The sequence below is a fragment of the Acanthisitta chloris genome, unplaced genomic scaffold (genome assembly GCF_000695815.1).
Source record: "Acanthisitta chloris isolate BGI_N310 unplaced genomic scaffold, ASM69581v1 scaffold22850, whole genome shotgun sequence".
NCBI lineage: Eukaryota > Metazoa > Chordata > Aves > Passeriformes > Acanthisittidae > Acanthisitta > Acanthisitta chloris.
This window is the reverse complement of record NW_008651440.1, coordinates 1-13300: the sequence shown is the minus strand read 5'-3', so window position 1 is coordinate 13300 and position 13300 is coordinate 1. Positions and strand designations below refer to the sequence as shown.

At 38.6% G+C, this 13300-nt stretch overlaps 1 protein-coding gene across 1 annotated transcript; it reads right to left on the bottom strand.

Moving 5' to 3' along the window:
• Window positions 1-1842: 1842 nt before the first annotated feature.
• LOC103800995 (paired box protein Pax-3-like) lies at window positions 1843-13033 on the bottom strand. Its single transcript, XM_009073394.1, has 3 exons — window positions 12823-13033; window positions 2494-2740; window positions 1843-1966 (listed from the first exon to the last, which is right to left on the bottom strand). The coding sequence occupies exons 1-3, from the start codon at window positions 12856-12858 to the stop codon at window positions 1932-1934; spliced, it is 318 nt and encodes a 105-aa protein (XP_009071642.1). The 5' UTR covers window positions 12859-13033; the 3' UTR covers window positions 1843-1931.
• Between the last annotated feature and the right edge of the window lie 267 nt (window positions 13034-13300).

The following is a 13300-nucleotide window of genomic DNA, read 5'->3' as shown; positions in this document are numbered from 1 at the left end:
AGGAAAAAATATATATAATTCAGGACAGATAACAGCCCATAACTGATCATAAAGTTCCTGCATTGTGTGAAGTCAGCCCAGTGACTCCACTTGTGCTGGGTTTAAGCCTATATGATTTTCTTTTAAATGCATGGCAAAAGCTTTTCTCTTGTTGGGAAGATGTACTACAGGTACCAACAGCACTAGAAAAATGCATAGTTCATTAACACACACACACAGACACATACAGAGTTCCACGTTGGCAGTACCTGGGCACGGAGCCTGCCTGATGCTCCCACAGCCTTGGATGTGTGCAGGATGCACTTTCATAATGAATACAGTTTGCATTGAAGATAACATGGTTTATTTCTTCATGATATTCAGTTAAAATGTATCAATGTATTTAGCACAATACTACATTTTAGGACAAAATCATCAGTGCTTTGCAAGTCTTCATAATGTTTATTCATTATAAATAGTAAATATTTACTGAACTTTTTACATGAAAGACTTTTTTTTGTTTTCTTTTTTTTGTTTGTTTTTTTTTAATTGGGTTTTGGTTTTTTTTACAACACATATGTTGTTTTAGAGGCTGCAACACAAAGATAATATTTCAGTTTTCCATCACCCTTAAGACCAATGTGTGAACTAACCTCTGTACTGAACCTAGTCTAACTCACTACTTCATAGTCCTTAACACTAAAAGGAATGTATTTGTGTTCTGCCTCCCTCTTTGTTCCAAGAATAGAGAGAAATAAATAACCCCACCTTCCATCGTCCTCTTCCTCTCAACATCACAAAACACAAATTTATTGACATTCTAAAATGTCACAATGCAAACTTCTTGTAAACCTTGGTTCCTATAATTATACTTTCTATATTGGATATCGCTGTATAATTTAAACAAATGTGTCAAATACAGGTCCATCTCTGTCTATGTCCTGTACATCACTAAAAAAAAATGTAAACGTAATCATTTCGTCTTATTGTTTCCTGAAGATGACCTTTTAATCATGATTAGCAAACTGGATTTCAGTAATCCAGGAGACTGCGACATTTCTGCGTGTTATCATCAGGAATTATGCACTGCAAAAATAAAAGTACCTGCAAAAATATAGTTCTGGTTTTATCTCTATGACTTTGGATGATCCCAAAGTTTGTGTGAGGTACACAGTATTGCACATTGCTAGGCAGTTGTGAAAAATCAGTTGCTTTGTTGGTGGGGTTTTTTCCTCCCATGTTTGTTTGAAAAGGTACAATGGACTGGGAAAACTCCACATACAAAAAAAGGTAAAATCTATTTTTTGTGTTAAACAAGATCTTGTCTCTTGGTAAAGCAAATCTCATGAGTGACATTTATTGACAACATGATAACAAAAGCATGGCAAGGTAACCAATAAGTTCCCTGGAAGTCTTTTGCACTTATCCTAGCTTCCTATGGACTGTGATGTTGCCTCTTGGTGACAATTTCCAGTGTGTAAAATGAAAGAGGTTCTCCTGACTTTGCTTCAGAAACTGAGCAGTTTTAAAGTTAGACTAAAGTCAGCACTGGATGTCAGATGAGTCAGAGTACGCAGAGCTCAACTGCTCTAAGCTTAGTTTCAGAATGTTCCGTTTGTCCCAATCAATGCACATTAATTTCAACAACAACAACAAAAAAATGGAATGTTTGCCAGGCAGTGATGTTAAATACTGCTCTGTTTTGTATACCCACTCATAATGAAGCATGTTGCATTTATTCCTTATTGCTTTTGGCCTTTGTCTTCTGTAGAGCTTTGTCCAATCATCAAAAGTCTACTAAAAGCTATGACCGGAGAGAACATAACAAGTCTGCTTCTCTCAATGGGACTGCCCCAGTTTAGGCTGCAGTGTGTTGAGAAGATCCCTCTTATCCAAGCCTTGGAGTGAGACCGGAAAACAAGACCAGCTTTAACTTGAAGTGGACAGTTCATTTATGCAATATCTGGCTTCAGATAATGAAAGGCACCTGCAAAAAAAAAAAAAAAGCGAAAGAAGCTTTTTAAGTCATGCCGTGACAACCCCACAGCATGGGGCCATGCCAACTACAGGTTGACATTGTCATATTTAATACTGATATATCAAAGGAAAGGGACTAATATTTTTATTCCTGGGACAAGTTTGACAAAACTCTATGTATCTGGGATTATATACTGTAATGATTCTTGAGCTGACCTCATTAAGAACATGTGTTTCTAATCACGGAATGCCAGCGGTTATTTCATTTTGGACAACCCTTATGTTTTACCTAATGGCAATCAGGTTTCATGTCTCAACAATTAATAACATCAAGATGTTGTTGACATCACTTAAGAAAATAATTATGCAGCAGAAATCTTGCTCGAACAATCAGCTATCGCATCAGTGCGCTCCGCACAGCTTTGGAGAGGAGGAGCAATCAGCCATTAGGATCTCTGCTCATGATTTTCTGTGTTACAGCCCATTGAGGACCAGGTGCAGTGCTGCACTTCCCAGTGCACGTGTCCCAGTACTCACTTTGTCCATACTGTCCATACTGGTAGCCTGTGACAGGGTCCATGCTGTAGCCCGTGGTGCTGTAGGTCGGTGGGCAGTAGGACTGGGATGTGGGCAGACTGTCTAAACTCTTCATATGATCTAGCCGCTGGCTGCAGCTGGCTGAGACAGTGGTGGTGGGCTCCAGGCCCCCAGTTAAAGGGGACAGGGCATAATCAGTTTGGGGCTGGTGAGGCACACCACCGTGGTTAGTCAAGAGTCCCATTACCTAAAAGATAGAATAACAATAAGAGTTTAAACATGTGAAGAACTGTATTGCTTACAGAGCCACAGAAGTTCTCAAATCTATCAATTTGGTTCCCTAAACCAGGTAGACTTGGTACTCGAACTGTGCTTTGAGTAGCTAAACACAAAAGGAAGTGGAATTTGGTTGCATCATCCACCAAAATAAAATATGATGTCTAACAGGCAATAAGAAGTGATACCAAGGGCAAATAAGGAAAATTAGTTTTTAAAACTTTTATGGTTTTAAAGTGCCTGACCCCAGCTGGGATCAGACAGGTGTTTATTCCTTGATGACTAAATTAAAGAGGAAAAACAAAGCAAGAAGTGGTTGTTTAGCCATGCTGTCCTGCATGATCTACAAACATAGAAAAGCTGTGAAAAAGCTCACATGATTTTCTTCTCCAAGATAAGCAGTCACTACAACGACATTAATTTGGAGCATATCACAGCAACACTACTGATGGAACCCCAGCAAACCCCACATGTTCATGATGTTCTGGGTGCCTGGAAAGGGGCAGAGCAGCTGTACCTCCTGCAGCTGCGTGCCCTGTGTGCTGGCCTGGGATGAAATGAATGTGAAAGAGTGAAGTGCTGCTTCAAGTTACCAGTTTCATCCTCTGAGTTTGAAGACACAAGAGAAAGGGCCAGGCATTCCAGACTGGCTTCAAGTCAACTGTGACATCTTGAATAAGCTGCTTCTACACGGGCAGTTGCGAAATCAGCAGTCAAGATTAGTTGACAAGAGGTTACTGGAAAATACATGCTTGTCCTTATAGGCCATAATTTCCAGTAGAAGAGCAAAAAAAAAGAGTTTGAAAGCATCTGCACTTTTAAGCAGGAGTGACAGAAGCTACAGTGATATGTTCTTGTTGCACAAAAATCCCTCACACTATGGGTTGGTGAGCATTTCCTTTCCTGGCACATCTCTACAGCATACTTGGAAAATAAGTATGACTGAGAGATTTGCTCACTTCTGCTGGAATAAGTTGTACTTCAAAGCCTGACAAACAGTCTGCAGCTCATAATGGATGGATGACGTACAGCTTCTGCCAAAACTGCATATTCTGATAATTTACAGGCTGTTCTTGCTCCAAAAAGTTATTACAAATAACTGACATGTGCTATTTGATAATCATTTTGCTTTCCAGCACTTCTTACCATAAACTAAAGAGAAATCATTCAAATTTGAGGCTATTTTGTAAAGAATAAATTAAACCTCACAAGAACATATTTGGTTCTTAAATCTCTGATGGTCCTCCTGGAATTGTACTTACTTTCCATCGTGAAAGAAAAGAGATTATTATTGCAGAGAGCTTGTGGTCCCAGATCCGAGTTTAGTTTGTTTGCTGATAAATAAATGAAACAAGATCCAGGGATTTAAGTAGGAAGACAGACCTGTCCAAGTTTTACATGTCTGATAAGGAAAACAGCAAGAGGTACAAGGAGAGTACTTCAAAATGAGACACACAGATATCTGCATCGAGAACACAAAATATCTTTGCATCAGATGCACTGAGGACATCTCATTGGAAAAAAAAAACCACTCAGAAAGTTCAGTTACTATGTACAGCACCAGAATGTTCACTTCTGTTTCACTCAGCAGAAAAACATGAGTTTAGCTGATGCTATTTGCTGAATGTTTCGCAAACTGAAGGATTCACACAAGAAGTTTCAAAATATATCCCAAGGCTTCATTCAGATGCTGAAATCTTATAACCTTTAAGTTAAAAACATACCAGAAGAATTTGGATTCAGGTTCTAAGATATTTTCTACTTAATTCAACAAATCTTTTCAATGCACAAAACCTATTAAAAAAATTTGAGGTTAGTGAAAAACAACCAACTCTGGATTCAGCACAGATTGAAAAATCATGTTATCTGCACTGCAACCTGCACAGCATTTTGTCCTAAAACTCCCTAAAAGCTGAAATAACTGTGTTTTCAGCATTTTTCTTCTCAAAATTAGTTCCTGAAAACTATCAAAATTTCTAAAGATTATTTTACCAAGTTTTTCTGTTTCAGAAATTACAAATATTTTTCTCATAGCTCTAGGAAATGATATGGTCTGGAAATGTAGCATTTCATCAGCAGGACGCAGTATTAGAATCTATGTTCAGTTAGGTTATATTAATCCTTGTCCTTTGAAATTAACACTAATAGAGTTAAAAGAAGAGCAAGATCCACACCAAAAAAAACCCCATGGCCTAACTTAAACATTTACATTGAAAATTACTACTTGGGAAAATATTTATGTTGGCAGGAGTATCATGGTTTTGACTACAGTGTAAAACACACAGGGGTTTATCAGAAATCTGAAGTAAGTGCACAACCCTTTCCATCCCTGCATAGCACCAGTGTGATATCAGTATTGACAGGACTTTACCACGTTGTGTTCCAAGTTCAAGAACAGGAGAAGAGGTTGGGCTCATGTCACTCTCACAGCTCCCCTGGAGTACCAGCAGCACTTTCTCTGCCTGAGAGCTCTCGCATCACACACTGTTTTCCATCAGGACTTTTAGGGCAATTAGCTATTTTACCAACTGCATATTTTATAACTCAAGTTTTTTCAGTTTAATAGAATAAAGCCCAAGACAAAACTATTTGGACTTTGCCAGCAAAAACAGTGAGCTCAAAAACCTTGGGATTGGAAGCTATTTTAAAATTAGTCTTGAAATTTAAACCTGGATCCAGACATGGTCTCAAATGCCACTCAAACCTCAGTAGCATCTATATTTGGATAGAGATTTATCTTCTTTGGCAAACTAAAATTAGCATTTAGTGAGATTTACTTTCAAATTTCTACGTTAATTAGCTAACAATTCAAGTCTTCAAGCATCATTTTATTGAATGGATATGCACCTAGTAGACACTCTGGAGCAGAACTGACAGAGCTCTCTGCCTCTGAGGTAGAGCAAACTGAAGCAACTGAGCAAACAGCAGCCATCTCCGAAAGACCTTCTTCAGAGGCCTTCGGAATCATCCTGCAGTTGATTAGTATCTAAATAATTAGATTTTTGGTCATGTCTGTTTTGAAAGCTCTAAGGGAAGTAGCCTCAGGGCAGAAGTCTTTCATATGGTATGTGCCATGACCTTGTCACCCATACAAGGAGTTACAGGAAGGGCATGGCTGACTTTCACCTAATCAATTAGAAAGCCATTAATGGTCCAGGTCTGCAGGATGCTCAGCACCTTCAGCTTAGCAGTGTACAGGAGACACACAGAGGTCTGGATTTTGCAGCTCAGATCTTCTGAGGGTCTGAAGCAGTAGAGTTGTAAGTAAATAAACAGCTTTGTCTGTTTTACAATAATTATGGTAGAAAATAAATTTATTCAACCTCTATACCATCCAAATTACCGGAAAATATGTACTTCCTTCTGAGTCACTTTGGGAAAACTAACATAGTGATTACCAGCCTCAACTGATCCAGATCCCATGGGCTAATATAACACCTAAATGTTGCTGTAACTATTCTATTTATTTTAGAACAGATCTCCTATAAATGCAAAAGAATTTTTAAAAAATTATCAGGATATAGGTGTTTTGGCTGCATATATTTTGTTCTCATTTTGTACAAAACACACAGGAATGTTGAGGTCTTTGTGCTTATGCAACAAAATACACTATGTGCAACTGATAAAATCATTCTATTCTATTAGAAAACAAAGCTGAAATTAGGAATAAGCAAACAGAACACAGTGGACTACAATGACTAAACTCTATGGAAAAGTTTTCAGAGAGCACACCTGAAACAATCCAAAATGTTCCTTAAGACAAGTCCCTTGCTGGTGGAGTCAGCACAGAATCACTAGCTGAGGATATGATCCAGAAAGAGCAACTGAGTGATGAAAGCCTCAAAGTTCACGTATGCAACATCTGGTCCATTAGCAGCTATTAGAAAATACTTCTATTATCACCAAAATAAAAGCCATTAAACTGAGAAAAAGCTTATTCTATTTAAATGAAACATTATGCCTGTTTAACATGGTTGGTATTTTAGGATGTAGGACCCACCATAGGCACAATAAAATGCTCATATGTTTTAATTCATTTACGCATGCCTGAGTTTAATATGCTTTGTGACCATGTCTGCAATTAATATAATTTATGAGAAAAGAACATGTGCAATATTTTTTGGGTACAGTGATACTTTTTTTTTCCCTCCTCCTGTGAACGAAAGATTTAATGAAACAGCTCAAGGAAAATGGTTGGCAGTTAACATATTAAGTTGAACTGACAGAATCATGAGTAAACTTTAGCACAGTTAATGATATCCTCTTATCTGACCCTGACACATTTGCAGCATGTAATTTACAGAAGCTCTGTCCAGGGAATCTTGACAAATGCTCCTAACGATGTCAGGGCAATGTTCCATTCTAATGTAAAACAGATGTGGGTCAGATACCCTCATTCATCACTAACACTGAAAATTTCAAACTCCTTTGGAGATGAATGGCATTACCTGCTGTTAACTCTTTTCTCTGTAGAGAAATCTCTCAAAAGCCAAAATATTACACAAGCAATAACACAAAGAGGATTGCTATAATGCATTAGAATGAGAGATTGTAGAGGATTAATTAGCTACCTGGATCTACACCTGTAGGATGCTAGAACCTTGTTGCTGATTCATTTTATATATGTGGCAATTTCTGCTGAAGAGAAAACGTTTTTGTGACAAATGGCAACCACATACTTGGTTGACAAAAATAGGAGCAAATGCACTGAGTTTGGACATTGATGATCTGACCTTCTGCATACTCATATCAAATGAGAACTCATACTGGTTTCACACCACTGGACATCAGTGGTACCCACATGAAATTAGAGAAGGTGCACTGGTGTACATGTAAGATCATTCAGAGGATAACTTGATCCTTTGTAAATTATATTTTTGTCTGCAGGACTTTGCCAGCGTTCACTACATTATCACAGTCTGTCATGAAATTTGTGTCTTTTTCAGGTTCTGGTTCATAGAGTCCAGGACTTGGTAACGTTACCAAATAATTCAAGTTCAGCTAATTCTTGAGCTGCTGGTTGTATGAAAAACATCCAAAGATGACTGAAAAGGTAAAACAAAGCTCAAAGATGAACATATACTCATAATTTATGTTCGTATTTTATATAACTGTATATGTATAAAATTTAACATCTCACAACTTTTTTGGGCAGTCTCAGAGATTGTAGGCTTATCAGTTTAAATGCTGAGCTATGGCAATATTACTTACAACAATCCATAACAAGCCTTAATTTGAGATTAGTTTGCTCTCTGCCTGTGAACTCTTCTCATTGCTGTGGGACTTGAATCCAAATGAAATATTTCAGTGGGTAACCAGTTCAACAGTAATTCAACGGAAGGTAGAGGAAAAATTATAATGAATTAATAGTTGCTTCCCCCCTCCCTTGTCCCTCTTAGTGAGTTTTTAGCCCCTGGTTCCTGTGTCTCCCTTGAAAACAAAGTTAACAAGACACTATGAACATATCTAACTGATTCGACAGTTGCCATCAGTTCCATGCCTCAGGTTAATGAAAACCAAGTGCTCTCAAAGACTTAAGAGAAACCCATTGCCTAAGATCTATCCCACCAAAAGGACTTACAGGGCAGTTCTTAAACTCAGGCGGTGAAATGTTTTGACAGTAGAAGAAAGAGGCCTTGGAACAGCTTGAATCTTTACTACTGTTCATAGAAAAGTTTGGAATTTTCTTATCAAGATTATTCCTGAGCTCCAGGTAATGGCATGAGAACTGCAAACTTTGTTAAAGGCTGTTATGGTCTTCTACACAACCCATTCAACATTCAATCAACTTCCCATTTTAAAACTGCAGCCTTTAAAGCTGCTGGTTGGATTCAATTATGAGGGGAGAAGGCAAGAAAGAGGAAAAAAGTAGATCTGAAGTTTTCTAGAGGGCAAGGAGGAAAAAAAAATCATGCCTAGCAGGAGACAGGTTACATACATTTGTTCTTTTTCCGGTAAAACCTTAACACTGCAGTACTGTTTGAGCCTGGGTATCTCCCAGGTTAAATATCCTACAGGTTAAATACAGGAAGCACGCGGCCTCGTGGGCAGCAATCCGAGCAGAGTATTGCTGCTCCACCTGAATCCACATCAGCCCAAAACAGCACTCTCCAAACCAGCAAACTGCCTGATCTCCTGGTGTAGGGCAAACTCTACAGCTCTGACTCTAATAGAAAGCACATGACAAGGTCAGGGGATGCCCATGTACACCGGAAAAGCCTTTTTCCTTATCTTCAATGAAGCAGTTCAAAATATTGATATCCTGTCTTAAAAACAATCTGCTCTTTACTGAGACCATCCACCTGCAGTTGTGAGACAAGTGTTTCTGCAGTGACTCCTGCAGCACAGGGAAGAACCAGCGATGGCCACTAATGCCAGGATCAGAACGTGACATGCCAATTCCACTCCTAAGTCCTGCACGCATATATTAACATGTAGATATGCTACCCCCTCATAATTTTGAGTTAACAAATGTTTGTTAAAAGAAAATACACTGAAGCCTAATTTGAAAAGGAAATACAATATTCTCATAAACGTATTCATGAGAGGCAAGGAGCTGCATAATAGGCATAGAAAACATAAAAATATGCAATTTACATATATTACACACTAATAATCTCTGTTCTGACATTATATTTAAAGAGCTCTGGCTGAGATGGCATGCTTGCAGTTGAGTTGCTTTTTCATGAAATACAAACAAGGACACTCCAGGCTATCAGCTCCCCAAGACATTAATCCCTGCATTTTTCCCCCACAAAAGTCAACCCTGTGCAGGTCTGCAAAACAGAGGTTCTCTCACCACATCCATGTAGTAATGAATAAACCACATGAACAATCAGTCATCTGGAGGAGATCTGCAGATCTTGCCTTGATGTTAAATAGTGCTGAATATTAACAAGGTGGAACTCTTTCTGTTCTCTTATTCTTTTAAACAAGACCAACAACACTTTTAATACCTAGTGTGCAAGACAGGTATCTTATGGAGCATTCTGCTTCCTAAAACTGACCAAGACACACCATCCCATTTCACCTCCAAATTCAAGGCTAGCATAATAAAAATAAAATTATACCACCCTAGCTGTTTTTTCTTGTTATCTGCCTTCACACAGTGTGTGCCTTAAACAACATGTTTGTCCATCATATTCAAGAACAAAGTTAGAATGGAACAGTCCTGCATGAAAAACAAAGCTCCCCCACCAGTCTGTGTGTCAGACCCTCATTTGCAATAAATCACTGTCAAAGGGGAGAAGGAGGTTTAACTCTACTAAGAATATGATCCCGTGAATCTTACTATTACATTTTGTTCTGCACATTCTGAGGGTGGGCTTTTTTAAATTACAAAAGATTATCTGGGCTCCAGACAAACTCCTCCTCTAAAGTCACCATAAATTCAGCTTTGCACTCAGTTTGTCCAGAGCACTTGCCTGCAGGAGACACATGAATGGGTGGAAACATTACGTAAATTGCTCACACACCCAGATTTATTGTGGTCAAAAATCCACTAGTTAGTAAAAAGACCCTCTTTCTGTCTCATCTAAATTCCACGCACACAGGCAGGGCACTGCAACATGCCCACTTAGCAGGAAAACTCCCATTTCTCTTCTTCAGGAAACCCCCAATGCAGAAATGGCTTTTGACCTTCCAGACACTGCTACCTCAGCTGCTCAGTCAGCCCCCAGAGCCCCAAGGAAGTGTAGTGAGGGGCTCTTCCAGAAATGAGGCTGCAACACACCCCACAGCTAAGGGGCATTTCACACGCTAACGTTGTGACCTGCGTGACCAATGGCTGAGGCTCCTTTGGTCAGAGGCTTCCACTGCATTACTAGCCCCACAATTTCTTGCATGTCATTTACATATTTGAGACTCTATCACTCTCTTATATAGACACAAAGTTTGGGTATGTCACTTTAGCTCTACATTTTGTATGTCTCTATGTCATTGTTTAGGCACTGATTTAGAGGATGTGTTGGTAACACCGCATGAATTTAGGTCTGGGTTTTTTGTTTGTTTGATGGGAAGATCTTCACCAGTCAGTGATGGCAATTAGTCAGTTGCCAAGAGGCTGTTCAAAATCCAAATGAATATCATTTCCTCTATGCACTGAGTGATGAACTCATGATGTCAGTTTTAGAGGGATCAGCTTCCTCCTAAACATGCTGGTAGAGCTGCTGGACACTGCCAGGAGCTCTAAGCACTGGGACAGATGAAGGTTTCAAAAGCCTAAGAAAAAAAAGCCCCAAAACAACAGAAGTTTCATAGCATAAAGACTGGGCTGAGTGTAAAAAAGCACAGTAACTGATTAAAGTCATCTAATCTGCTCCAGGATCTCCTTTTGATTATATCAAACCTCAAATCAGCAAGACTTTGGTGGGAGGAAACCTGGCCTCACTTTTCTGTCCCATTTTGCCCAGCCATCACAAGATTTCTTTACTGTTGCACTCCAGTTCTGTGTCACAGACAATAAAAGCTTTGTGAAAAGAAAAAAAAAAATCACATTCTCCACAAGCAAACCAACACACATTTAAACTGATACTAACAACTACTTTTGATAGATTAACATTGAATCCCGGCTAGGTATTTTTGTCAAAATTGTGGAAGACTTGTGCACTACCAAACTAGGGACTAAAAAAAAAAAAAAAGAAAATGAAGCAAAGAATATAATGTAATGGATTTTGTTGGAGATTGCATTTAGAAATCAGAATTCTTTTAAACAAAAATCTATTCAAGTCTTGTTGGAAGTACATCCGTTTGTTTTTCTGTTGGTATTTTTTTCCTGAGGTTTCAAGCCATAAAGTTTTGTACCCCACTCTATGCTATAGGAATCTGTGAATCTTAATTACATTTACCGTTACAAAAAAGGGTTTATGAACTTTTGCCTTTGGGCAAAAATGTTTATTTCATTGCCTTTGTTATTCATTCTTTTCAACTCCAGTGCCTTTGAACTTTTCAGCTGCACAGAGTTATCACCGTTGCACAGGAACCAGGAACTGTACTCCCGAGATGCAAACCACAAGTTGAAGAAAACGAAGGAGGCAAAGATATATGAGTCGTTATTTTGGCCACCCTTTGTGCCATTAAAATCTCATTTTCTGCCTATTAGAATGCCCTCTCCCTGCTTAGGCAGTGGTGATAGTCAGTGATTAGTGTGTAATTGACTATAATTGTCTTTTCACTTTTCATTTGTGTCATTCTGAGCTTCTCTCTGTTTTTCTAACCACTGAGAGGAAAAAAGGCTAGAAAGCAGATAAAGCTGTTAAAACTCTCACTTTGAGCCCTGAAGAGATTCCTGATTGTAATTATAGATTGCATCCTCTTTGTGAGTCCTCGGAATTCAGTGGTCATCTCTTCCCAAGCACCTGGGCAAAGCTGTCCCTAAGAAAATAAACTACCAGCTATTCAAGCTTTAACTAATAATGTCAGCTTCAGACAGATGCCGCATGTAGGAAAATTTAACCAACCTTTTGACACTCAATTATCAAGGCAATTTATTAACATGATTTCCTAAAAAGATCTCACGCAAATTAGAAAAACAATTATGGTGTTCATGCATTTATATATTGCCAAAGAGCAGCAATACTCCTAATTTATGTATTTATAACTCGATTATAGCTGATCTCAATGCACATCTCAGTCCTTGGAACTCTCCTCGTACAACTGGCTTGCAATTTTCCAGGACCATTGGGTAAAACCATGATGAGGTTATCTTAAAGAGATATTTTATTCCCAGAAAGGCTACAAAATCTACTTTCTGTACCTTAGCCATGTATCTTCAGGAGAAGAGCAGTATGACAACTGAATGCAAACATGAAGTCTGCATGATTACGTTATAAATCAGTTGAAATGAAATAAGCTATGACTCTTGATTCAGCCAGTAGGAGGGGGAAAAAAAAGTTTACAAAAAAAAAAAAGAAAACTAGCAAACTGAAATCATGTGGCTTATATAAAGAATACATTATGGTTTAAATTTGGCAATTCATTATACTGTGGCCTGAGGGAATAGACTCTTTGGTTCTGGTATACAGCAAATCCTCTGTCTGAAAACACAGGACTGACCTGAGGTGAGAGGCCATTGCCAATGGCAGGGTTCATGGGATTTGAGGGCCCAGACGGAGGCACAAAGCTGTCTGTATAGCTGGAAAATCCATGCCTGGTGCTGGGGAGGCAATAGGCAGAGCTGCTCTCTGGATTTGAAGGGAGGCTGCTTTGGTGTACAGTGCTTGGAGGGAGAGGCTGAGGTCTGTGGACAGTACTGCTTGGATCAGACACGGCTAGAAAGAAAAGAAACATGTTACTATACTTTCCTCCTTTAACTCTGGCATGCTAAGTTCATTACCTGATGCTCAAATTGACAGACTTGCATCAGAAACTGCATCTAAATACTGATTAAGTAGAAAGGTAAATCTTTAATATTGCTAGATATTTTCCCAGCCTCTAAGATTAAACAAACAGTGAAAATCACAACAACAGACACATGCAGTTTTCAGACAATCCTCAGCAATATTATATTTTTATATGTTTATATATATATATA

What these genes read in the sequence shown, in the direction of transcription:
- LOC103800995 (XM_009073394.1), bottom strand. Translation starts at nt 12,858, where the DNA reads ATGAACCCTGCCATTGGCAATGGCCTCTCACCTCAG. An exon ending in GCAATGGCCTCTCACCTCAG is followed by an intron (nt 2,741 to 12,822) that starts GTCAGTCCTGTG and finishes TCTATCTTTTAG; the next exon opens with GTAATGGGACTCTTGACTAA. An exon ending in GTATGGACAGTATGGACAAA is followed by an intron (nt 1,967 to 2,493) that starts GTGAGTACTGGG and finishes TTTTTTTTGCAG; the next exon opens with GTGCCTTTCATTATCTGAAG.